At 34.3% G+C, this 26,063-nt stretch overlaps 1 protein-coding gene across 4 annotated transcripts in view; it reads right to left on the bottom strand.

Moving 5' to 3' along the window:
• Positions 1 to 395: 395 nt before the first annotated feature.
• Positions 396 to 26,063, bottom strand: part of CNTLN (centlein) — a 331,593-nt gene continuing 305,925 nt past the window's right edge. For all 4 annotated transcript variants that reach the window (XM_060300962.1, XM_060300963.1, XM_060300964.1 and 1 more), the window contains 3 exons: positions 15,655 to 15,840; positions 13,090 to 13,167; positions 396 to 1,083 (listed from right to left, as the gene is read on the bottom strand). In XM_060300962.1, coding sequence (XP_060156945.1) covers positions 982 to 1,083; positions 13,090 to 13,167; positions 15,655 to 15,840 — 366 coding nt within the window. In that variant the 3' untranslated portion in view covers positions 396 to 981. The remainder of the gene's footprint in view (positions 1,084 to 13,089; positions 13,168 to 15,654; positions 15,841 to 26,063) is intronic.

Raw genomic sequence — 26,063 nt, 5'->3', positions numbered from 1 at the left:
TATAAAGGAAATTAATAGCAAGATGGCCAGGAAATGCTTCTTTGAGGAAATATGTAATGCAAACCTGAATGATACGCAGGAGCCAGTCATAAGAAAAGAGTACAGAGTATTCTACAAAGAGAACAGCAAGGGCAAAGGCTGGAGGCAGGCACAAGTCTGGTGAATTGGAAGAACCAAAAAGTCAGGTGTGGCAGCAACACAGGAAGACGAGAAATGGCTTGGGAATGTTCGGGAATCTAAATAAGGATGGATGCCCATTGTTAAGAATTTAATTTAATTAGCACACTGTGAGGACTAGCCTAACTAATACACTGGGTTTGTGGCCCTTGCTAATTTATATGACCACACAAAATACTGTGAGTTAAAAAAAAAAAAAAGAGGGAGCAAAGGAGAAAATGTTTTTATTTTTGCTGAACTGTTCTAGGAAAATACAATATCTCCTATATAATCCAGTAGACTGATAATAGATACAATTGGACCACACCATTTATTTCATTAAATGCTCATCCTTAAGTGATAATGCTTTACTTTATATTTGCTTACAATACAAATGTGTTGCTTATCAGGTGATTTAAGGCCATTTATAGCAGGTTTACATAAAAAGTGTAGTTTCTTTATAAAACTCAGAACATTAAATCCTCAGTTCACATTTTTTTCTTTTGATATTCAGACCAATTTGTGTATGCCAAGCTTGTTCTAATTCCTTCTAATGTACTGGAAAGAATATCATTTTCAAGTTTGCATTGATTTGTGGCAATATTTGTATTCAACAATCAAATGCTACACTATTTCCTTCTAAATGGCTGTGCACTTAATTAGTTTCACTTGTGCAGCAATTAATTGGTTTCACAGACTTCTATTTTGGTATTGACCCTGACTATTGATAGTTGGAGCAGATACTGTTATCAGGACTGTGATGCATGTTTTCCGATCACACCACATAAAGTTTTCACGTTTGAAAAAATGTTCTTAATCATAATATCATCTAATATCTTTCAAAATTGCAAAATATTCTTCAACTAGTTTCTTTTTTTCATTTATTTTCTCCAGTACTGCTTCTAGTAAATATGTGGCCAAAGGAAGCTGTAAAAGAAACACAGAAAAAAAAGATGAAGACTCTATATTTTCTTCAGTTCAGAAATATATACTAAATATCATTAAACCATTAGAACTCAGCTATCTGCAACTTTGCACCCATAATGGTACCCTACTGGGTCTCTTTTCAACTGATCTTGTTGGTTAGTGTGGGTAATTTTGTCTTTTATAATAAAAATGATAAAGGAGCAAAAGTAAAATGAAAAAAGATAAACGCCTTATTGAACAATTCATGGTTTACTGACCATGTTAATGTTGTAATCTGCAATACAAGCAGTTAAGCCATTTATCTTCAGTCAGCTGATCAATAGCAGGTTACAGTCCTCTCTAGGGCTCAGAGGCCCACAGTAGTACTGTATGTTCATCACTCATAAAAGAGTGAGAAAGAACTATCAATACACTTGTCTGTGTTAGAGCTGAACATCTCAAGAATTGTAGGGTGAAATTTCAGAGGAAAAAAAATGGCAAAAGTATATCCATTGATTAAGTTGTTATAGAAAAGTTTGGCATATCAAAGAGTAATACACATGTTGCAAACTGCTAAGTTTATGAAATATAGATTACATTTTTAAATTTCATAATTTATATAACTTTTCTGGTAAAGTTTTATCGTTCCCTGTGCTTCACTGAGGTGCCCGTAGAACTCACACAATACACTTATGGGTTATAAGTGAAAGGAAATCCTAAATGTTGCCCAGTTACCTCCCAAAGCCTACCGACTTCCTTTTATCCTCCTTCCTAGCTATCTAGTTTCATATAAAAGGTTTATAACAATCAAGAAATTCATTAAGTTATTTTTGGAATTGTCTTTTTGATTAACCAGTAAAGACTACTTTTGTCTCCCTGAATATATTAACGAGAATCCTTATCAAGCCCAGTCCCCTTCCCTACAGGGATGTAGAGTCAGGCCCTTCTTTGTGCTAGGACAACCACCGACAGACAGCAACACTGGTCAGCATCTGAACAAAATCAGCCTGATGTCCGCTGTGTGAGTTGTTCAGCTGTGCTCAGATCAGCTATGCTCAGCTGTTATTATATTTAGCTAAACCCAGCATAATGGTTCTTTTCTGAATGCAAACTGGGAAAAAGAGAAAAGACTGGCCAGTGGCAGTGAAACAGATTGGGCAGTGAAACAGGCCCAAAAGGCACAAACAGATTATGCAGGCCATGGAGAAAATATAGAGACCGGTGTTGGTCCATAGAATTGCCTCATATCCTAAGTAGCTTTCTAGTTTAACTTCCTTCTTATATTTATAATAAATTGACTTCTCCTTAAGATACTCTGAGTCTATGTCAGGATAGACTCTATCTATAGTCTATGTCAAGAGTTTTAGACATTTGTCTTACTTGAAACTTACCACTAAATAAAGCATAAGATACAAAAATATCACATTTCTTCACTTCTTAAGATACAGGTGAATATAAGATACCCACATTGACTTAAAAACAGCTTTTTCTGGAAAAAAGGAACCTATCACATTAAATATACACAAATTGCATAGGCATTTCAATTTCAGAAATGTGAAAACGTGAGGAAATGCATCATAGAATCAAGGAAAAAATATATTAGATTCCCTTCTGGAAGATAATGATACTCACTGCAAATCCTTACTTTGAGAAAATTGCCCTCTGGGATGCAGAAAACAGTTATATTTGGTGAAACTGCCAGTTTTACAAACGAGACAATTTAAATTCTCAGGGCATTAACATTAGATGTTAAAGGAATACTCACACACACCAAGGCACAACTACCAGGTAACTTTCTTTTATTTTGACTATGGCACTCAGTACCATATGCATTCCAACAAAAGAGCAAACAAACAAGATGAGAATAACCTCCCATCTCTTCCTGGTAGAAGCAAAAGCAGAAATGAGTGTTTAAAAAAGTTGTTCTAAGAAAAAAGGGTTCTCTGATCAAATAAGTTTGGGAAAGAAACCAAACTTTAAAATGCTATTTTATTTCAGGATCTCTTAGAGACTTTAAGGTGCTAATGGTACTGTGTTTCTCCAAGAGGGCAATGTAATACCCTGTTTCTAAATTCATTTGTCCGCACTTTTCTCATAGTCTATTTATCATGTGGAACTAGTGGTCCATGGAATACACTTTGGGAAACATGCTGGCTGTATGATTTCCTGTATAATAATGTCACAGCACTTTTACCAGGCCACAATGTACTGACATTAATCATCTTATTTGCACAGTTCATTTTCAAGTTAAAAACTAAACCTACTCTTATTATCTTGTGATCAGAACAATTTCAGCATGTCATGTACTTGGACATTTAAGTGGAACATGAGGTCCATTTACTAATTTATTGCTGACAACCCCTTTTATTCTTTTCCTCAGCCTCTCAATAAAAACGAAAAGCCCCACAGTTAAACACAACTGTTTGTCAAACCTGTTATATTGGATTGTAAGCTTCTTTTAAGCTTCATACAGAGCCTAACACTTCATGCATTTCAAAAAGCAACCCATCCTTTAATCAAGATGCATGATTTGTGCACATCCATCTGCCCTTGTAGGTTCTTCTATTTTTCTCTACAAATAGGTCAGAAAAAGATTAGTATCTGCCTTTATATAACATTAGACAAAAGTTCATATATCTTACAAGGTAGTTGGAGATGGTTCTTTATCTATTTTAATCCAACTTTTCTATTTTCCTTTTAAATACAAAGATTCCTACTTTTTCCCCCTCTAAACCCAGTGTTCTACTTTCTGTTTATGAATTGTAGTTCATTGGCAACCAGCTTTCAAACTGGTCTTAAAATTTTTTTTTTAATATATAAGGATCAATTGTAATTCTGTAATAATATAAAATTAATATAATTTATGATGGAACAGTTAATAATTAAAACAAAGTTAGAGGAAGACTAAGGAAAAGTCAGAATTATAAAACATTTCATAAGATAAACAACAAGGTCCTACTGTATAGCACAGGGAACTATACTCAATATCCTGTGATAAATCATAATGGAAAAGAATATGAAAGAGAATGTATATATATGTGTGTATAACTGAATCACTTTGCTGTATAGCAGAAATTATCACAACACTGTAAGTCAACTATACTTGAAAAAAATAAATTAAAAAAATAAACATTTCACAAAACATACTTATTTCATAAAATATACTTATTGTTTTCAAATGAATAAAATAACAAAGTAACTGTTAACCAAAATATTTTGGTAGATCTCCTTTCTATTTTACAAATAGTTCCTTACTTATGGAGCAGACTCAATACATATTCAAATAATAAATACACTAACAGCCTTGGTTTTGAAAATAGCCTCTCTTACCAATTTTACACTATTCATTTTTCACAAACTTTTTTCATAGTACAGATAAAAATTTCTGATTAGTGAAGGATGAATTAACAAGTTTTGTTTTTTGAGAAAGTTTAAAAAATAGGATTTTTAGTTAATTGGTTATTTTTAGTTAATTGAGAGTCATCACTTATATCACATAGATTATCAATAACTTAAATCTCATAAATTATAGTTAATCTGAAGACTAAGTGGAATATAATTTAATCTACAGTGACTCAAGAAAGCTCTTCGAAATCCTATGGTACCATATGAATAGCAATTCTCAGCATATAGATAGAGTTACCACTGAAACTATATTTAATACATAAAATGCCTCAGGAAGTGCTTTAAAAATTTGCATTGTTTGCTTATTTGTTTGCCATATTTTTTAGAACTGCAAAATGTTTTAAAAACACTAAGAAGATGAGGAAATCTGAACTGTTTAGAGTCTAGATTAAGTGCAGGTTTATTTCGTACAGGCAGCATAGAGTCTGTTCCTTTCTCTCTCTCTGCATTCTGGAGGGAACTCCCTCAGATACAGAAGAAAGCACAACCGTTCTTTTACTGACAGGATTTTGGATTTGGATTGAAGTGGCAACCTGACTAGCCAACAGCAGAGATCTTTTCTCACTTGCCTCATCAAATATACGTGAAACAACAAACCCAACAATTACGCTGCCTTGGGTTTCATCTCGGATGGCATGTGCCGGGGCCTATGAAGTCCAGAAAGTCCGCTGGACTTTCTGCATAATTTTATTCTCTTGCATAAAAAAGAAGTGATACTCTTAGTTATGTCATTGCAGTTACACAAGCTTGAACTCTTCAGCACAAGGGGAAAAATGGACAGGGGAAGAGCTGATACTGCATGAGATTTCTTGGAATGGGAATTTAATTAGGGCATCGGAATAACTGTGAGTTTTGCTTGGTCTATACTGTAATCTTAAAGTGGGTCTTCCTGGTCATGCTGGCTGTCCCTGTTGCCAAAGGTGACTTCTCTTACTGGAAGGACTTCCCCTGACTTCAGATTTTAGGCTTCTCTTATATGTAAATGCCTACAGATGTTTGCCTTTAGAAAGTGGTGTGCCAGTGACACAACCTCAAACTTATCACTCACAATAATTATGGCTTCATTTAGAGGTGTTTCTGTATAAAGGTAAGATATGAATGATAGTTGCAGATGTTGGAGAGCTATGTTGGAAGAATAACAAAGCCTCAAGTCCATAAGTGTGAAACATACAGATAATTTATAGCATTAGCACTAACTGGAATGTGCTCTTAATAGTATAAAACTGAAAAGTTTTGTATTGAAAGAAAAAAATTGAAATAAGAGTACCTCTTTAAATCTAAAGGACAAGATTAACATTTTAACCATTTTCATTCTTATTTTTGGTTTGAAAACTATTACCAAAAGATACTGCTTTTAAAATAAAAATTGATAATGGCTATTCTGACCGGTGTGAGGTGATACCTCATTGTAGTGTTTTTTGTTTGTTTTTTTTTGCGGTACGCAGGCCTCTCACTGTTGTGGCCTCTCATTGTAGTTTTGATTTGCATTTCTCTAATGATTAGTGATGTTGAGCATCCTTTCATGTGTTTGTTGGCAATCTGTATATCTTCTTTGGAGAAATGTCTATTTAGGTCTTCTGTCCATTTTTGAATTGGGTTGTTTGTTTTTTTGTTATTGAGCTGCTTGTATATTTTGTATAGCTGATTCACTTTGTTATACAGCAGAAACTAATACACCATTGTAAAGCAATTATACTCCAATAAAGATGTTAAAAAAATAAAGTAAATAAAATAAAATGTAAAAATAAAAATTGACTTTAGCAGAGCTGTACTCAAAGTAAAGATATTAAATTTTATGTATTATACCTGCTTTAACAAAGGATATGATTCAGTGAGATTTTGAGTTTAGTAAGAAACTAATATAGTCTGATTATTATAAAATTAAAGATGGAAAATTTGTAATATATAAATATTTATACACCCACTCTACTATCTTGTAATTAAAAGATTGAACTTGTTAAAATAACCAAGCAAGGTATCAGAAAGAACAATTTATTTATAATTTAAAACTGGCATTGAATTGTGAGCTAAGTTTCCTAAATGTTGTTTATATTTCTGGCACATTATCTATCTATCTATCTATCCTTCTACCTATCTGTCTTGGTGTTCAGCTGAATATTGAAGTCTATATCTGCTATTCTTAAACTTTGGTGAAGGCTATAATTTGTTTTCTTTTCATTTCCCCCCAATTTTTTTTTTTTGCGGTACGCGGGCCTCTCACTGTTGTGGCCTCTCCCGTTGCGGAGCACAGGCTCTGGACGCGCAGGCTCAGCGGCCATGGCTCACGGGCCCAGTGGCTTCGCGGCATGTGGGATCTTCCCGGACCGGGGCACGAACCCGTGTCCCCTGCATCGGCAGGTGGACTCTCAACCACTGCACCACCAGGGAAGCCCGCCCCCTGCAATTTTTTATAGTGGTAAAATACACATAAAATTTACCTTTTAACTTTAATGACATGTCTTTTTTCTGGTATCATGAAAGTAGGCTTTAATTTGTTAAATTAAAAAAAGAAATCCCAGTAAGGCTCTGAATGGAGAATTTTTAACTTTTGCTACTTCAGTTGGATGTGAGGAGTAAGTGTATGTGGGTGACTGTGTGGGTTTACGTGTGTGGAGAGAGTGAGTGTGGGGGTTTGCAGTATGTGCGTGTTATCAGTGTGTTGTAAGTGCAACACTGAAAGCAAAAGAGTAAATGTCTTCAGGGCTGTAAAGAGAAACTTTCTGTTAACCTTCAGACTGGAAGTTATTCTATTTACAAAAGCCAGGGAGATTTATAAAACCTTCTCACTGCCATATTGCAAAGCATCTATAGAAGGTAAGCATATTTTGCAGAAAGGGCACTGGGGAAAGAGCCATTTAAAATTTCACCGTTTGCAAGATCTGAAGCAACTAATAGGAACAGGGATATCTAAAGCTAAAGAAAAAACATCGATCAAAGTCTATACTTTCAATTATCAACAACTGAAGGCAGAAAGAATTTTTGATATGGTCCCAATACAAGAAAATGATCTACACAAAGTGGATGAAAATGGACTGAATGAAATCTAGAAAAGGATTAACAAACAACATAGAATAAGGCAACAACAAAACAAGATCAAGACACATTTTGTAGCCATTTCTGGCTAAGTGTTTTTTATATAAATCCTAGTAAAGAACCATATTGTGGTTATAACTGTATATTATTTGTTTTATACAAGTATACATATTTTAATATACATACCCATAATTCTGTTCAAGTTAATTGTTTAAAAACTTTCATAGTTTATATATTTTAACTATTTGTTCATTGCCCTCCATCACCAGAGATGTAAGCTCCATGAGGGTAGTGATTTTTGTCTCTTGTTCACTGCTATAGCACCAAACCTGAAACATTACCTTACATGCAGTAGACACTCAATACACGTTTTAAAAATGGATTTCACAGCTTGGGTTCAATTTTATCTCCACTAATTCTTTCCACTTCCTTTATAAAATCACAAGTACAAAAGACTGTTTCAGGTATTATTAAGGCCTGAAAACAAAACTAAGTGATCCTTACTATAATTTTAATTTTGAGGATCAGAATGGACAGAACAAATAAACAATACCTCTTAGAGGGCAGAGTATAAATAACTGACTCCTTTTTGTTTGCATATATGAGAAAGTAATATCAGCTAGAGTATGATAGAGGGACAGCTCCTTCTTTGTCAATTGAAAGGAAACATATTAAGTATGAAATAAAATAATTTACCTCATTTATTCATAGTTATGGCCAGTAGACAGAAATTCAAATTCAAATGCATTTAATGCAGTCCCTGCTAATGGTGGGGGACATAGCACATGAGATATAAGAACTTAATTGGGGACTTCCCTGGTGGTGCAGTGGTTAAGAATCTGCCTGCCAGTGCAAGGGACACGGGTTCGACCCCTGGTCTGGGAAGATCCCGCATACTGCTGAGCAACTAAGCCCATGCGCCACTACTACTGAGCCCGTGCACCGCAACTACTGAAGCCCGTGCTCTAGGGCCCGTGCTCCGCAACAAGAGAAGCCACCGCAATGAGAAGCCCATGCACCGCAATGAAGAGTAGCCCCCACTTGCCATAACAAGAGAAAGCCCATGTACAGCAATGAAGACCCAATGCAGCCAAAAATAAATTTTGAAAATTAAATTTTTTTAATTAAAAAAATTAAAAAATAAATAGTCTCTGGCTGCTAAAAAAAAGAACTTAATTGGATTTACTTAAAAATAAAAAGGTATTCTTTTTATTCTTCTTCACTGTGCCTCATATTAAGGAATTCATTTTTTAAATGGAGATATAATTCACATAACGTAAAGTTCACCATTTTAAAATGTATAATTCATTGGTTGTACAAAGTTGTACAACCATCACCTTCATCTAATTCCAGAACATCACCTTCATCTAATTCCAGAACATTTTCATCACCCCAAAAGAAACCCTATACCCATTAGCAGTCATGGTCCCTCTTCCCCTATCCCCTGGCAACTACTAATCTACTTTCTGTCTTGATAGATTTGCCTATTCTGTACATTTCATAGAATGCAATCATACAGCAAGTTACCTTTTGTGTATGGCTTTTTTCACGTAGCATAAGGTGTACAAGGTTCTTCCAGGTTGTAGCACTATCAGTACTTCATTCCATTTCATGGCTGAATAGTATTTCATGTATGCAAATACCATGTTTTGTTTATCCATCCATCAGTTGATGGACCTTTGGATTCCTTCCACTTTTGAGCTATTATGAACTGTCATTGAGCTGCTATGAACATTTATGTAGCAGTTTTTATATGGACATATGTTTTTACTTATCTTGGGTATATACCTAAGTGTGTAACTGCTGGGTCATATAATCTCTACTTTTAACTTTTTGAGGAACTGCCAGACTGTTTTCCACAAGGGTAGCACCATTTTACCTTCTCACAAGCAATGTATAAGGGTTCTAATTTCTCCACATCCTCACCAACACTTGCTATTGTCTGTCCTTTTGATTATAGCCATCCTACTGGGTATGAAGTGGTATCTCATTTTGGTTTTTGGTTTGCATTTCCCTAATGGCTACTGATGTTGAGCATACGTACATGTGCTTATTGGCTATTTGTATATCTTCTTGTAGAAATGACTATTCAGATCAGTTTCTTTTCTTTCGTTGTTGAGTTGTAAGAGTTTGAAATGTGTTCTTAAATGGTTAGATTTCACTGAGAAAAGCCGCACAGCAGGTTGGAATGAACTAATGAAAAACTGTGAGTCCCTGAATACTGTTATTGACATGTATCAACTAAATTTTTTATGGCTTCAATCACTGACATCTCTCTCTACCAAATCTGATCTACCTCTTTTGATCCCTAAAACTTTTAAAGGTATCATTATCTTTCTCATCATATAAGGTATTAAACTCACCTCTCTTTGGTTTCTGCTTTCTGACCCCTTCATCTAATCTCAGTACTGCTATGAATTCAGTTTCTATAAAGTGGGTCACATCTATCTCGTCCTTCCTATTTTTATAGTGAGGGTACATGCAGGCCCCCACTTCCTTTTGCCTTGACTACCTTCTTGCTCCCAGTCTCTTATCCTTTCAAACCATCCTACATGCTGATCTCATGTATCTTTCTAAAGCACAACTCTGATTACATCCCTTTCCTGCTCAAAGGTGTTTATTGTTTAGTCCCAGTCTACTTTTCCTATTTCTGTTTTTTTTTTCTCCCATGTCCTAAAACACAGAAAAACTAATTTTGGGTGGTTCTCCCACCCTATTATAATCATTAATTTGCTTGCTTGTCTCTGCCATAAACTGTAAGTTTTAAAAAATGTAATAATGCAAAAAGAGGAATTAATACAAGTAAAAATCTTCAAAGAAATTAAAAGGCAGCTATGCCATAAAAAATGAAAGTAGGTATTAGAACAACTTTTTTTAAGTGTGATTCTTATTATTAGAAATCTGTGGGGACAAAGGTTAGATGCAGATAAAGATCAAACACTTAAAATTACCAATTGTATCAGGACCACTTGAAAGGAGGACAAATATTACATTCTGTGTTAAATATAGATAAGTTAAGGTTTTAGACCTTTTAATTCTCATGCACTTCTGGCTAACAGTACCAGTAGGTATACTATTGTGCGGGCCCATATTGCCACATGGCAGGACAGCTTTTTATTTTCTGGTAAATATCTTATTTATATAAATTTTAATCCAATGAATGTAGAGAAAATTTTCTTTAAGAGAAAATAGTTCTGTGGCCGAATCCTTAAACAAAAGATAAAACCACAAGGCCAGATTCACTCCTATGATGTCAGAATTCCATTACATATACCACCCAACACAGAGGGAGGACATAAAAGGGAAGTTTTCTTATAATTTTATTTTCAAAATATTTTAATCATCAAATATAAATACTGAATTAATTAGGGTTCTTTTCAGGGAATGCGCTCAATTATTCCACAGCTTCAAGATCGTGTAACCTCAGGTACACGGAGCTGCATGCCATAAACTAAACAAAACAAACGAATGAACATATTTATACTTTTGCCCTCACAATCCTGTGAGCATAATTTAGACTCCCAAAAGCTGGTGGACAAAGAAAACCTTTTCTAAAATTCAGGACAAATATAATTGCTAGAATTGAGAAAGAAGAAAAGTAGGATAAAAAAAAGATGTTTTCTATTTTATAGATTTTTCTCTTGGGTGTAATTATAAAGTGACATTCAAGTGCAACCAATGAAGTCCCTATTTTTTTTCCTCACAGAATTCAAAGGCATCAGCAAAACCACCTCTGTCAGTAATAAAAATAAAAAGTCTTTGACTTTTTAAATGTTATCATACTGTCACAGTGGAATAAAATTAACTTGACAAATACTCTAAAGGCACATGGTGCAGTTCATTATGTATAACAGCAACAGCAGCGGTTTCCCAGTGTTCATAGAGGCTGCTCCATTAAATTTACCTCCAGTCAATAATTAGGAGTCCACAAATAAACCTGGGCAATTAAATCAATACTGCCAGGCAATTATATTCTAGAGTCCAGGCTCAGTGGCACAAAAAGGCACTATATCAAACTGCAGTATTAAGCAGTCTAATGCCATTTTCAACAGGATTTTTTTTTACAATAACTGGAATAAGCATACATCCAGATAATATAGAATGTATATATGTATATCTACATGTGTTAGTCAAAAACTCAGATCTGGTGTCAATAGAGCTTTAGTAAAATTAAATAAAGATTTATACATATTGATTTGTTATTTTTATGTTCATAATTGACGATAAAACTTCCATATTAAAAGGTCATACTTACAAGTTGAATGTTAAAAAATCCACTACAAAGTTTATTTTTATAACTTTCACGTTTAAAAAAATAACCTGTAACAATCATTACTGAACTCCTTTGATGTGCCAGGCACTGGGCTGGGTGCTGGGAATGCAACATGATTGAGAAATGGCCTTTCTTCTCAAAAGCAAGAAGGCTTTGCCCAGCACCTGCACAGCTGCACTTCAACAACTTGAGGCAAAAGAGTGCCCATCACCTTCTATTACTATTGATAGTAATAGTGTTTCCAGATAATGTTTCAAAAATATATAAAATGGGTACTAAGAATATGAATAATAGTTCATATATTATTTACTTATTCTTGACTTTTCCAAAAACATAGATACTGCACTCACAGAACAAAATTTTTTTTTGCTATTTTGAGAAATATATTTAAGCTGTTTTTAATCCAGTTCATTTTAAAAACAGACAACAATTAAGTTGAGCAAAAAGAACTATAATGAAAAAGTTTTGGAATATATTACATGCTGTCAGTGATATCAAAACAAAAGTTGGCTATGACTAGAAAAGCAGGGCTCTCACCTGCCAATAAACTGCCCTGATCACTTACAAGAGGGGCACATCCCAACAGACTATATGTGTATTAAAAAAATACTTGAAAGGGAAGAAAAAGTATCACACAGGTCACAGCAGCAGTCTCAATAGACCCCTCAGGGATTTCAGCTCGTCTTGGCCTTGTCATCCTCTATGCAGCTTTCCACTCGGCCCAGAAAATGTCGATAGGAAAATGTTTGAGGGGCCTCTGGTGGAAATTTTTTCATTCTTTCTGCATTGACAGGATGCCAAATCAATATTTACTTCCCACTAACAAGCTGCTCGAGGTCTCAGTAGAAAATATTGTAGAGAATGCAGGAAGACACAGTAATAAACAGCTGTCTGGCTGTGAGGAAAACATGAATTGACTGGAAACAGGTCCATAGTAAAAGGTCACTGAAACCCATGAACTCCTCAGGTGTCCATATCAACTACTAACTTTAAAGACACATAATAAACAATCTCTTTTCCTAAGAGGGCTGAGAGAATGGATCCTTTTCAGTCTAGCAAGCATAGAGGTTGACTCAATAATTTAATTAATGCCTTTGCTAAAACCCATGTTGGCTCCTTCCCAAGGCATTTGCTTCATTTGTTAAGTCCAAAAGTACAAATGGAGAGTTAACTTTCCTGTCTACCTACTAGAATACTTATTTACCTAACAGAAGTAATGTGTCTGTTTACAAAAAATTAGGCATCTAGTAACAAAAAAGTACGGCTTGGAATTTTTATCTGCAAGTTTTAATATATGAAGTAGAAAAACAAAATACCTGTCCTTCAAGAAGTTTCTGAATGTACAACAGCCATTCCTTGTCATTTTCAGCATCGATCTTTGTCCTTTCGATTTCCTGAAGGAAAAAAATAAAAACACTGTTGTTAATTTCATTTATATGAACTTGATCATACTGTTAGATACTGAATAAATCTAGAGAAATATTGGTGGAATTAGATTCAGCAAAGAGCAGCCTGTCCTTTCAAAGTAGGGAATATTCAAATCGATGCTCTTTAATGTATAAATATCTACCTACATGTGGAAGATAAAGCTATATTTCTATATTTCATAATATAATTCAGGAATGTTTTATTTCTGCCTTCACAGTGGAGCTCACACTGGACTGAGGTGGAGGTGGAAGTGATTAAAATAAAATGAAAAAGAAAATGGAGCTGTATAGAAGAATCATTTATAAGTAACCCTCATAAGATGACATAAAACCTTATACTCAAAACTCTGACTTATCAGTAGATAATTAAGGAGTAATTGTTATAATCACAGACAAAATAGGACATGCATGGTTCTGGTGTACTTAAATGCTTACTCATTTAAAATATCCAATAACTAGCTGATAGGTAAGAGATGCTCCAATTTAAAGTATTGTTAAGTCACTAAATATTTTCAATGCATCAATTATCAAGGTAAAATATTCTGAAAGTATAATGTATTCACATGTGCAACTGATTATTCAGTTAAAATCATGATTCGGTTTGCAAAAAATGGGCTTTTCAAAAAGGGAAGGATTTGGAAAACTAACATTTGTTGAAATTTACTGTATGCCAAGTATCAGGCTAGGTACTTCGCATAGGTTGTCATAGTGTTTTACGTGAATTTACAAGAGTTCGATGTAGCTTAAAGCATAAAATTCAGGTGGTTTGGGCTCTACTTGGGTAAGTCACTCAACTCTTTAGACCTCTGAAAGATGCAGGCAGGGATCAGTCCAAATAAGCTCGATCTATAATTAAATCTAGTAAATATATGCAGGTGTGTGCACTGAGTCTTCACAGAACAGTGTGTTTTCTTCCAGGACGACTTCCATTTAAGGTTGTGTGGTATGCACATTTTGGTGCTTGGCATCCCTGCCTCCAAACTGCATCTGCCCAGAGGCCAGGGTGCCATTTCTTCACAGAAATGTGCTAGCTACTCTTTGGGACTAACAAGAGAGATCCTTTTCTAATTAATATACTCAAAGGGGACAACTTTTTCCAATTTGTCTACTCAAAGGGGGTTCTTTTTTCTAATCTGTAAGCCCAGTAAGGGCATCTTTTAAGACCACACAAAGGCGGTGATGCTGTCTTCCAGAATATGTATCTGGAACACACACACGTATACACACATATACACATGAGGGATTTTGCTAAGTCTGTTTGTTTTAAAACTTGTAGGAAACAGAGGAGGACTCTACCTTAATTTTTTGTTAGGTTTCTTTTTATCAATCAAATTTTAATTAAGTGTCCATAATAAGATACAGTTAACACCCTTGCCTCAGATACTATTATTTCCTGTGTGTCTTATATTTGATACTGTATTTCATAATGCTTTTGTACTTCAAAGTTCAGAATTCACAGACACTGTGGCATAGGTGCTGAAAATAGGAAACTGATAATTCACTATCCTATTTACCCATAGGATGAAAATAATCTCTGCAGGATGCCTTTGACCTCTTTTCTAAGAATTCTTAGCAGTTTAAAAACTTTTACAAGTTGTAGATCTGCTCTATTCCAGAAATTTTTTGAGAAACTGATGGGGGAGGGGTGCTGAAGGATGTTCTCATACAAACATTTAAGTCTATCATTTTATTTAGTCATTGAGCAAATATTTATGGGGAAGCTAAGAGTACCATCATCTCTTTAATCTTTCTAAACAATAAAAAATCTAATATTTATGTATTAAAGTTCAGAGACTTCACAATAGACAGGATTGAGTATCCTCCACAGGTTTCACGGAAGACTGTGTATGAGATTCTGCTGTTTATGAGGCAATAACTATCAAAAATGCAGTGCCCTCCTCAGGAGGTACAGAAATGCTACTGAAGACCTATATGTATATGCACATAAATTCACTCAGATGGGAGTATTTTCCCCACCTTAAAGCAATAAATATCTTTTTCTATAACTTGATCAACAACAACTTTGAATTTAGCTAGAAAAGCCAATATATTCACTACATTAAAAAATCTCATGTAGGACGAAAAATCCTCAAATCAATTCTGACCCAGCTAACTAAATCCATTCAAACAGGCTTAATTAAAAATACTAGCTTAAAAGATACATGATGAACTATAGAAAATGGAAGAGACAGGAAAGGATAACTGACTTGAATAACAAGCAAGCAGTTCTAAAGGTTATGTGTACTGGCTTACTTCTGTATTACATAGTTAAATTTCTCTAAAGGTTTTTTGAGTTGGTTAATACTTTTGATATATCTTTCATTGGTACACTAATATTCTTGCCTTCATTAATATTATCTTAAAGATGAAATTCTAAGAATTATAAAACAAAAATATGTACTTACATTCAATGTGTAACAAGCCCATTATTAATAAATATTTAAGTGATCTTACTTCTTCATCTTCTGTGTCCAATATTTCCTCTAGATCTGACCGTGAAATGTTCAGGATAGATGCTGCCAAGGTCTGGGCTTTATGGGTTGAGGTTTTACAAGCATCCCTGTTTTTCTGCACCTTTTTAAGTTCTCTGATTTGTCGCCTTATTGAATGGACATCATTTTGTAACTCTCTGACCAAAGCCTGCAACATATTGGAAAGAATGTGGGCTCATATGGAAGTCATAAATGAAGAAAAAGCAGTCATAACATAAAAATGTGAAGATACTGGCAAATAATTTTTTATTGGGATTACTCTGATTTTATTTATATTGGAACATAATGGATTGCTCTTTACTTATTGTCAGAATGCAATAAAAGCTCTCGCAAATGACCACTTAACCAACTTGCTGGATTAACCAAATCTCTCCAATCCGTCTTTCAGATTTGCAACTGTTATCTTGGATGGTGAATACTTGTAGCAGGCAGGCTACTTAGCATCATGCCAGAGCACAACTACTCCCACCAGTTGAGCTGATGCCAATTGTCAGATCTATTTATTCCTAAGTGTGTATATTTGTTGTAACAGGTTAGTTACATAATTAATTATTACATAAATAATGAAATATAACTGCATAAAGAGGGTTGTTCCTATTTTATTAAAACTGGATTAGAAATCTTTGGAAGGATTTGATAAAGCCAGGTGGGTAAAAGTGCAATTAAATTATGTGTAGACAAGACAACAATAAAGGATTGACAAAAATCATAAAAGTCTAGGCTTGCTTCTACAAGAGTCTCTAATTTCTCCCTTTGAGAATACATGCCTATGTGTGCATAAGGAAAAGGTAGCTCTTACCCTGGGTGGACAGAGCTCTGGAGCCTGATGCCTGGCTTTGTGGGCTGAGAGCAGGCTAGCTAGATGTTTGGGTTGTTCTCAATCTTTTGCCAGCTTAAGCAATGTTGCAATAAATAATGGTGCTCATATATACATTTTTGCATCCCTAGGATATATTCCTAGAAGTGAAATTGCTGGACCATAGGGTGTGTATAACTGTAATTTTGAAAGCTGTTTAATTCTCCCTCTCTCCAAGATCATATCAATTTACACCTACACAAAGAACATAGGAAAATACTTGTTTCTCCATACCACTGGCAAAACACCAATCTGGTTTTTCAGTGTAGTTTGTTTTTTTCACTGTATTATAAAGTTTCATTTCTCTTATTAAAAATGAAGTTGAGCATCAGCCTTAACAGATAATTATATTTCTTTTCTCTTTTTTTTTCTATTTTTCTTAGTGATTTATAGGAGTTATTTATACTTTAGGGAAATTATAATTGTCTGTTGGGTATTTCTAATCTTTTTCATATTTTGTATTTTTCTTCTGACAGTAATTATAGTATTTTATACCTAGGAAAAAAATGTAAAAACGTTAATGTACTAAATGAATCTTTTCTTTTCTCACTTTTTTTTTTGTTTGTTTTTGTTTTCTTTTTGCGGTACGCGGGCCTCTCACCGTTGTGGCCTCTCCCGTTGCGGAGCACAGGCTCCGGACGCGCAGGCTCAGCGGCCATGGCTCAAGGGCCCAGCCGCTCCGCGGCATGTGGGATCTTCCCGGACCAGGGCATGAACCCGTGTCCGCTGCAGCAGCAGGCGGACTCTCAACCACTGCACCACCAGGGAAGCCCTTACTTTTGAATTTAGTGTGATACTTTAAAATTTACTGTGATACTTTAAAAACCATTCTCCACAATTTTATATACATATATGTATATTATATATATATATATACTCATTTTCAAACCATGATTTTTTCTGCCACTTTTAAGATTTTATTTTTCAGTTTTAAATGTTTTATCCATTTGTAATCATCTAGAAAATTATTACATACAATCATAGTTGTCTCACCACCACCTGTTAAATAGTCCATATTTTCCCCATTGATTTCATGTGTGTTTAGGTCAGGTTCTGAACTTTCTATTCTGTTCCATCTGTCTTCTTATTAGTGAAGCTTTATAGTATATTTTAATTAGTGAGGCTTTATAATAAATGTTATAATCCGGTAGGGGTATCTCCCTTCTATTACCTTTCTTTTCAGATTTTTCTTGATAATTTTTGTTTGTTTGGGTTTTCACATAAACTTCACATTGAGCTTGTCTAGATCCCCTTCTCCTAAACATTTTACTTGTAATTTTATTTAAATCAAGTTGAATTTTATTTGAATCATGTTAACATTTTAGAACGTTGAGTCTTCCTAATCAAAGACCATGGTATTCCCTTCCAGCTGGTTAAGTTTTTATTTGTGTTTCCGAGGATCATTTAAAAATTTTCTCTTTGTAGATCTTTTTTTTCCTGGGCCTCTTACTTTTTGGGGGGCACTGATTCTAGTACTGATTGTTGCTTGTATACATAAAGATTGTTAATATATATTAAGCTTACTGAAATTTCTTATTTGTTATGAGTTTTTCAGCCAATTCCTCCTTAGCTTCCAGGAATTGAATGTCTGAAAATATTGATAATTTTACTCCTATTTTCTTTTTTTTTTTTCTATGCTGCACAGCTTATGGAATGTGCGATCTTAGTTCCCTGACCAGGGATTGAACCCAGGCCCTCAGCAGTGAGAGCACAGAGTCCTAACCACTGGACCACCAGGGAATTCCCTATTTTCCAACTTTTTTACCTCTAATTTCTTTCTTTTCTTATTGAATTGATTATTAAGTTCCTCCTGAACAATATTAAATAGTAATATTGATGGACATACTCAACTTGTTCCTGATTTTAGTGGGAATCTCTCTACTTCATAGGAAATACTATGCCAGATTTTGAGTTGAGAGCTGTATTTTAATATACTAAAAGATACACCTTAATATATTAATATATAATATAGTTTTATATAGGTAACTATCTACTCATCTTATTTTTATTTCTTATAAGAATGGAAACCAAATTGTCTTAAATCCATTTTAGCATCCATATAAACTATCATATGATTTTTCATCATAAATCTATTAATACAATTTTAAATAATTTTCTTAGTATTGAATTATCCTTGCATCACTGGAATAAACTCCACTTGGTGTGACATATTATTTTTTGATGTGCTGCTGAATTCTATTTGCTAATATTTTATCTGGAATTTGTATATTAGTAAGAGATTGAGTCATTTCTTCCAAAAATATTTGGAAAAAATCTTCTCTTTCCATGCTTTACAGTAGTTTTAATGAGATTGAATCTATCTGCTCTTTACTGATGTGGTAGCACTCATCTGAATTTGGCCTAGTATTTATTGCAAAGAAAGATACCTTTTTGGCAAACCATTTTAATTTTCTATTTGTTCTGGAGGGCGTTTTGATACATCATAATTTTCCTAGAAAATGATCTATTTCATCCAGGCTTTCAAATTTATTTGCAGAGTTGAACTAAGTATTCTGCCACGATTTTTTTCCCCTGTGTCTATGTTTATTGTCACTTACTTGTTATTTTGTATAGTTGTGCTTTCTACTTTCTTAATTAGGTAAGCTAAAGATTCAATCTATTTTATTGCTTCTTACTTTTCTTTTCCAAAAAAAATACTCTTGTAGTCATTTATTAATTCCACATTAATTCATTAATTTCTATTTCAATCTTCAGATTCTATTTAATTCTTCAGTTGAATATTTACTTTCATTTATTCTTGTTTGCTAATGTAAATATATAAGGCCATACATTTTTTGAGCACTGTTTTAGCTCTATCCTATGGGTTCTGATAATTCTAGAATGTTATTCTTTTAAAAATATTCTGCAATTTGTTCACATTTCCTTCTTAACCCAATAACTTTTTTTTTTTTAATATTTAAGTGCTAGTGACTGGTTTTCTAGTTTTGTTATTGATTGCAGTTTTATTGCATTATTCTCAGAGATCGTCATCTATACTATTTCTACTTTTCAGAATTAATTGAGGTTTCTTTGTGGTATGTCTTGGGTTGGAATGCCTGAAAATGTGGGGTGGAGATTTGTGTGGGAGAGGGTGCTTAGAAGCAACACCTATTAGAAACTTAGGGAAGCAGGAGCAGGCAGAGGGAAATGTTGATCTGCACTGCGGTTCCAACAGAGGCTTCACGCCATCGTGTAAGGAGCTCTGGAGCCGAGATAGCCTTTCAGAGTTGTCTCATCTTTGTTTTTCCCCCCTTATACATGACATGAACTTTTTTTACATCACTATTCTTTATTTGTTTGAGTCCAGAAACTTTACTGAAACATAAACAGGAGATGACATATTAGATCAATTTTCCCTGGTTCATGTTATGTTCTTAGAAGTTTTTTATTTCTGAAAATTGTTTTTGGATTATAGCTTCAATAATTGTCCTGTTCCATCACTCCTTTTCTTCTTTGAAGACTCCAATTATACATGTGTTGAATCTCTGTCATTTGCTTCAGAAATCCTTTCTTCCACAGTATGTTTTGTTTAACTGAAGCATAATTAGAATGAAACAGTGCACACATTTTAAGTGATTAGTTTAATGAGCTTTGATAATTGTATGCTTCTGTGCAGCCAACACCCTGTTCAAGATATAGAACATCTCCATACTCAAGAAATTTCCCTGATGCTCCTTTCTAGGTCAATTCCTCCCACATCCAGACAGCACTGCTCTGATTTATATCATCTTAGATTAATATTTCCTATTCTAGAATGTCATCTAAATGGAATAATACACTATGTACTCTTTCATGTCTGACTTCCTTTTCTCAACATGGTGGGGGTTTTTTGTTTTTGTTTTTTTAAACATTTATTTATTTTGTCTGTGTTGGGTCTTCGTTGCTGCAAGTGGGCTTTCTCTAGTTGCAGCAAGCAGGGGCTACTCTTCGTTGCGGTGTGCAGGCCTCTCATTGTGGTGGCTTCTCTTGTTGCAAAGCATGGGCTCTAGAGCACAAGCTCAGTAGTTGTGGAGCATGGGCTTTGTTGCTCTGTGGCATGTGGGATCTTTCCGGACCAGGGCTCGAACCCGTTTCCCCTGCATTGGCAGGCAGATTCTTAACCACTGCACCACCAGGGAAGTCCTAATGTAGTGTTTTAAATTAGGGATTCATCCATATTGTTTTGTGTATCCGTAACTTGTTCTTTTCCTTTTAATTTATATTAAATGCAATAAGTTCAACAGTATTTATACACACATACATTCATATAAAACCCAGAAATATATATATTTTTTCTGAGATAATTTTATTTATTTTCTTTTACTTCTTTGCTTTGTCTGCCAACTTGCTTTCATTTGTTCCCATGTCTCACCACCTTTTCTCTAAGTCCTTACATTTATTTCTACCTTAAACATGTGCTTTTTGGAGGAAATTATTTCATTAATATTTTTATTCACAGTAAAATATTTTCATCTTCTCTGCAGCAACTATCTGTGGTGAAACTTCTTTTCCTGCCATTTATTTTTCCTGTTTCCTTCCTCCATTCTTATCCTAATCTATTTTTGTTGATACTATGTTGGTTCATTTTTCAGGACTCGTTTTTGAAAGAGAAGAGTTTTTCCAAGATTTCCTATTTGTAGAAAGTTATGTGGCAGAAGGGCCTGTGCTGTGCTGCAGGCTGGTGAAGTTTTATATATGAATCTAATATTTTTTCTGATGAATTCCATTAGCCATGTTATTTTGGTTATGGTTTGTTTGGTTTTTTATAATATAAGGAATTTTTTTTCTTGGCTGCTATGAGGAAAGCTGCCTCCTGCCGATACAATTTGTCTGCGTTATTCTTCATTAAGTCCTGCCTCCTCCTCTTCTCTGGAAGCAAACTAGTTCTAGGAAGCTCCTACACAAACAGATGCAGACTCATTCCACTATTGCAGACAGGTGATTAGGATGTGTACCTCATGTGGCTGTCATCGAAGACTGTATTCTTGCTTGATCTTTCAGAAGTCTACAGCACCTAAGTCTTCTCTCCCTGTTATCTTATTTTTGCTTCCTTTTGGATGTCTTCACCAATCTTACCTGGTTTTGGCTACTCTTTCATGTCTTCTGAAATACAGGGTTTTAACTGTGACCTAGGTTTGCTGTAAAAAGGGACTGAATTTTTGTTTCTTATTCTCCTTGTCTGTCATGTGATTCCAAGGGAGAGAAGGGGAAATGATGATTTTATCCCTTTATAATCAAGGCAGAATTCTCCAAAGTGCATTTTCCCCTACTATTTTATTATAAAAAATTTCAAACATGCAGACAAGTTTAAAGAAACTCACAGTGCACAACCATGTACCCACTACCTATAAGCTACAATTAATTTTGCTATACTTGCTTTATCACATAGCTATCTTCCATCTTATTTCGTTGATGCATTTCAAAGTAAGTTGCAGACATCTGTACAGTTCCCCCCAAACACTTCAGCATTCACTTCTTAACTAAAGATCAATATTTATTTATAGTTCTCATTACTATTGTTTGAGGTAAAATTTATATACAGTGAAATGCGTAAGTCTTAACTGTATGATTTTATGAATTTTGACAATGAAAACACTGGGTAACTCACACCCAGATCAAAGTAAAGGACATTTCCATCACTCCAGAAAGTTGGCTTGTGTCTTTTCCTAGTCAATCCCCATCCTTAGCTCCAAGAGGCAGGCAACAACTGTCTTTTTTTTTTTTTTTAATCTCTATAGATTAGATTTGCCTGTTCTATAAATTCTTACAAATGGAATCATACAGTATGCATTATTTGTGTTTGGATTCTTTCACTTACAATGTTTTTGCAATTCATCCACATTGTTACATGTATAAGTAGTTCATTTCTTTGTATTGCTGACTTTTATTCCATTACATAATTATAACGTTGTTATACATTTTCCTATAGATGGACACCTGGGCTGTTTCCAGTTCTTGACTATTACGAATAAAACTGCTATGAATATTCCTGTGCATTTTGTGTGTACACGTTTTCATTTCTCTTGAGTAAACACCTAGAAGTAGAACTGCTGAGTCATATGGTAGGTGACTGTTTCATTTATTAGAAACTTCTATAGCTTTCCCTTAGAACTTGCGCCACCAATGGATAAAAATTCTCCATTCTCCACATTCTTTCCAACATTTAGTGGCTTACCTATTTTTTCTTGAATTTATTTCTAAGAATTGTATTTTTGATGCTATAGTAAGTTGAAAGTTTTTTATTTCATTTTCCAATCGTTTAGTGTTAATATATAAAAACTTTTGATTTTTGTATTTTGACCTTGTATCCTATGAAATGGCTAAACTCTTGTCAATGCTAGTAGCTGTTTTATAAATCTTTAGAATTTTCTATGTAAAGAATCATGTCTCATCAGAGAAATGTACATCAAATTCACAATAAGGTATCACCTCACACCCATTAGGAAGGCTATTATTGAAAAAACAAAAAACATGTTGGCAAGGATGTGGAAAAACTGAAACCCTTGCACACTGTTGGTGGCATTGTAAAGTGGTGCAACTTTAATGAAAAACTGTAGGAGATATTTCAAAAATTAAAAAAAAAAAAGAGAGAGAACTACTATATATCCAGGAATCCCACTTCTGGATATATGCAAAAGAACCTTTGCACACTTAGGTTCACAACAGCACTGTTCACAATAGCCAAGAGTTAAAAGCAAGCCAAATGTCCACTGATGGATGAATGGACAAACAAAATGTGGTATATATGTACAATAGTATATTATTCAGCTTTAAAAAGGAAGGAAATCCTGTCACATGCTCCCAAATGGATGAACCTTGAAGACATTATGCTAAGTAAAATAAGCCAGTCACAAAAAGTCAAACACTGCATGATTCCACATATATGAGGTATCTAAAGTGTGACTACATCCACAGAAACAGATTTATCATTGTAAATAGAAATTTAAAAATAGTATTTTAAAATATATTCTTACTTGTAAAGTCTACTTTATTTTGTATGTTGACCTTGTTCTGAACTTGTTGCTGAATTATCTGGTTAGTTCTAATAGTTTATGACTTGATTCTCTTGAATTTCTAGATCCACAAACATGTCATTAACAATCAAAGTTTAGCTGTATACGTTCAATTTATTTTGGGGAAGGAGAAGAGGAGTTGTTTTATAGTTTATGGATTTTTTTCTTTTATCTTTATTAAGTCCATTTAAAAAATTTCTTTGAGTTTATTTATTTATTTTTCTAGTATCTTGAGTTGAAAATTAAATTTTGGTTGAATTTCAAAGGTTTTGATATTTCACTGTAGTTCATAAACTGACTTTTTATTTCCTCCTTAACCCAAAATCATATAGATGAGTTTGGAATTTCTAAGTGGATAGAAACATTTGGCCACTTATTTTGTAAAATCATAATTATATTATACCCTACTCAGGGTACATAGCCTAAATGATTTTTGCTTTTTTTGAACTTGTTGAACGTTGTGGCATAAGATGTATATTCCACAGGGGTGAATGTTCCACAGGGGTTTGAAAAGAAAGTAGCCTTGCTCACATTTTCTCTATTTGAATTGTTGATTTCTGAATATAATATAGATTAAATATACTAGAAGATAGTAAATACACTTGTGGATTCATTGATTTCCTTTTGTAATTTCACCAAATTTTGCTTAATGTTGTCAGGTACACAAAAATTCATGAATTTTATATTTTCTTTGCAAACTATCCATTTTTATCAACATGAAATTACCCTCCTTATCCTTATTAATGGTTTTTTCTTTAATTTTGTTTCAAAGTAATATTGTTATATCTTCTTTTTGTTAGCATTTACCTGGAACATATTCAATTGTGTGCTGGCAAACAAGCTCTTTTTTCAGGGGACAGGTATGACTTGTAATGCTTGTCAATTTCTATGGCATTAAGTACTTGTACCATGATTGATTTCGAGCAACAAACATGAAGGAGATGCTGGAAAGAGATACACAAAATCGATTCTCACAAGCTGGTACAAGCTAGTTGCAGGATATCATAATTTTATTCTTTTATTGTTTTAGCTTTAGGGATCGTTATGTTTTAGGTGCATCTTTTGCACAATCTCATAGTCTCTCTTTTTTTAAAATACATTTCAACTTTATTACGTATATTGTGATTATTGGTATGTTTGGATCATCCTATCTTTTTTATTTACCATGTCTCTTATATACTGTTCCTCTCCTTTGTTCTGTCTTTCCTTCTTCCCTTCCTTCTATTCTTCTTCCTGGCTTGTGTTGAATTGATGGAGCTTTCTTTATTTTTTTTTTAATTTCTTCTAATTCTTTAAAAATTAAATACTCAATTCCTATTCTTGTGGTCACCTTTAAAATTTCTGAACATATATTTAATATTATTCAAGCATTTAATTTGATTAATTTAATAAACTAATATTATATTTTGAATCAATATCTAGAGTTTCTTATCCTCCACATGTTCCACCAAAGCAAAAAAGAAACTTAACTCTTCCAACCACCCCCTCCTCCTAACTTCTGTTACTGTAAACATTAACATCAACAGTTATGTAGGTTTTACTTGTGTCTTTGTTTTCCATTGTTTCATATGTTCTAAAGATTGACAGAGTCCCATTTGGGCAGAAAGACTTGAAGAAGTGAAAAGATAAACTATTTTAATATAAACAGGAAAAGAGCAGACTTTGAGAAAGAATAGGGCTTGCAGTATTCAAGGAACACCAAGAAAGTCAGTATGGTGAAAGAGGAATCAGTGAGGTGACATGTAGTAGAAAGTGAAGTCACAGAAGTAACAACAAGACTAATCATGGACGCCTTGCAGGGCAGTGAAGACGTTTCATTCTATTGTGTAATGAGGAGTCATGAGACAAGTTTGAGCAAGGGAGTGACACGATATGTTTTCAGTTTTAAAAGAACCATTCTAACCAAAAACTGGAGAAAAAGATTGTCTGGAGCAAGAGCTGAAGAGGGAGATGAGCTAGGAGAGTATGAGGGGTACAAGCAAGAGGTAGTGATAACCTGGACAGTAGCAGTGTTGAAAGGCAGCAGAATTCTGGATCGATTTTCAAATCACAGCCCACAGGATTTGATGAGGGATTAGACATGCAATGTGAGAGAAAGAGAAAAGACAAGGATGATTCAAGGTTTGGGGCCCCACCACCCGGATGACTGGTGAAAAAGCAAATCCTGAGACAAAGAACACTATAATGGAAGTAAGACTGGGAGGAGTACAGATTCCAGTGGGTTGTAGGCTTAGTAATGAAAAAAAAAGAGAAAAATTTCTTCAGGTTACTTCTGCTTTCTCAGTGAAATAAGAAGCTGAGATTAAGGCACTAAGGAGGGGGTAGATGCTAGAGGTCTAAGAAGATAGGAGAAAGGAATGTTGGGGAAACTTGGGGGCTAAATGTACTGGGAAAGTATAACAGTCTTACACAGAGTGTTGAGGTCCCACCTGAAGTTCTTGGTTATGAACTTAAATTAAGACCAATCAGCATGGTTGTGTTTTTCTTTAGAGACATTCAGCTGCTTGGGTCCAGAAGAAAAGT

This window comes from Globicephala melas, chromosome 6, assembly GCF_963455315.2.
Source record: "Globicephala melas chromosome 6, mGloMel1.2, whole genome shotgun sequence".
NCBI lineage: Eukaryota > Metazoa > Chordata > Mammalia > Artiodactyla > Delphinidae > Globicephala > Globicephala melas.
The sequence above is the reverse complement of the archived record's forward strand: the minus strand, read 5'-3'. Positions and strand labels throughout refer to the sequence as shown.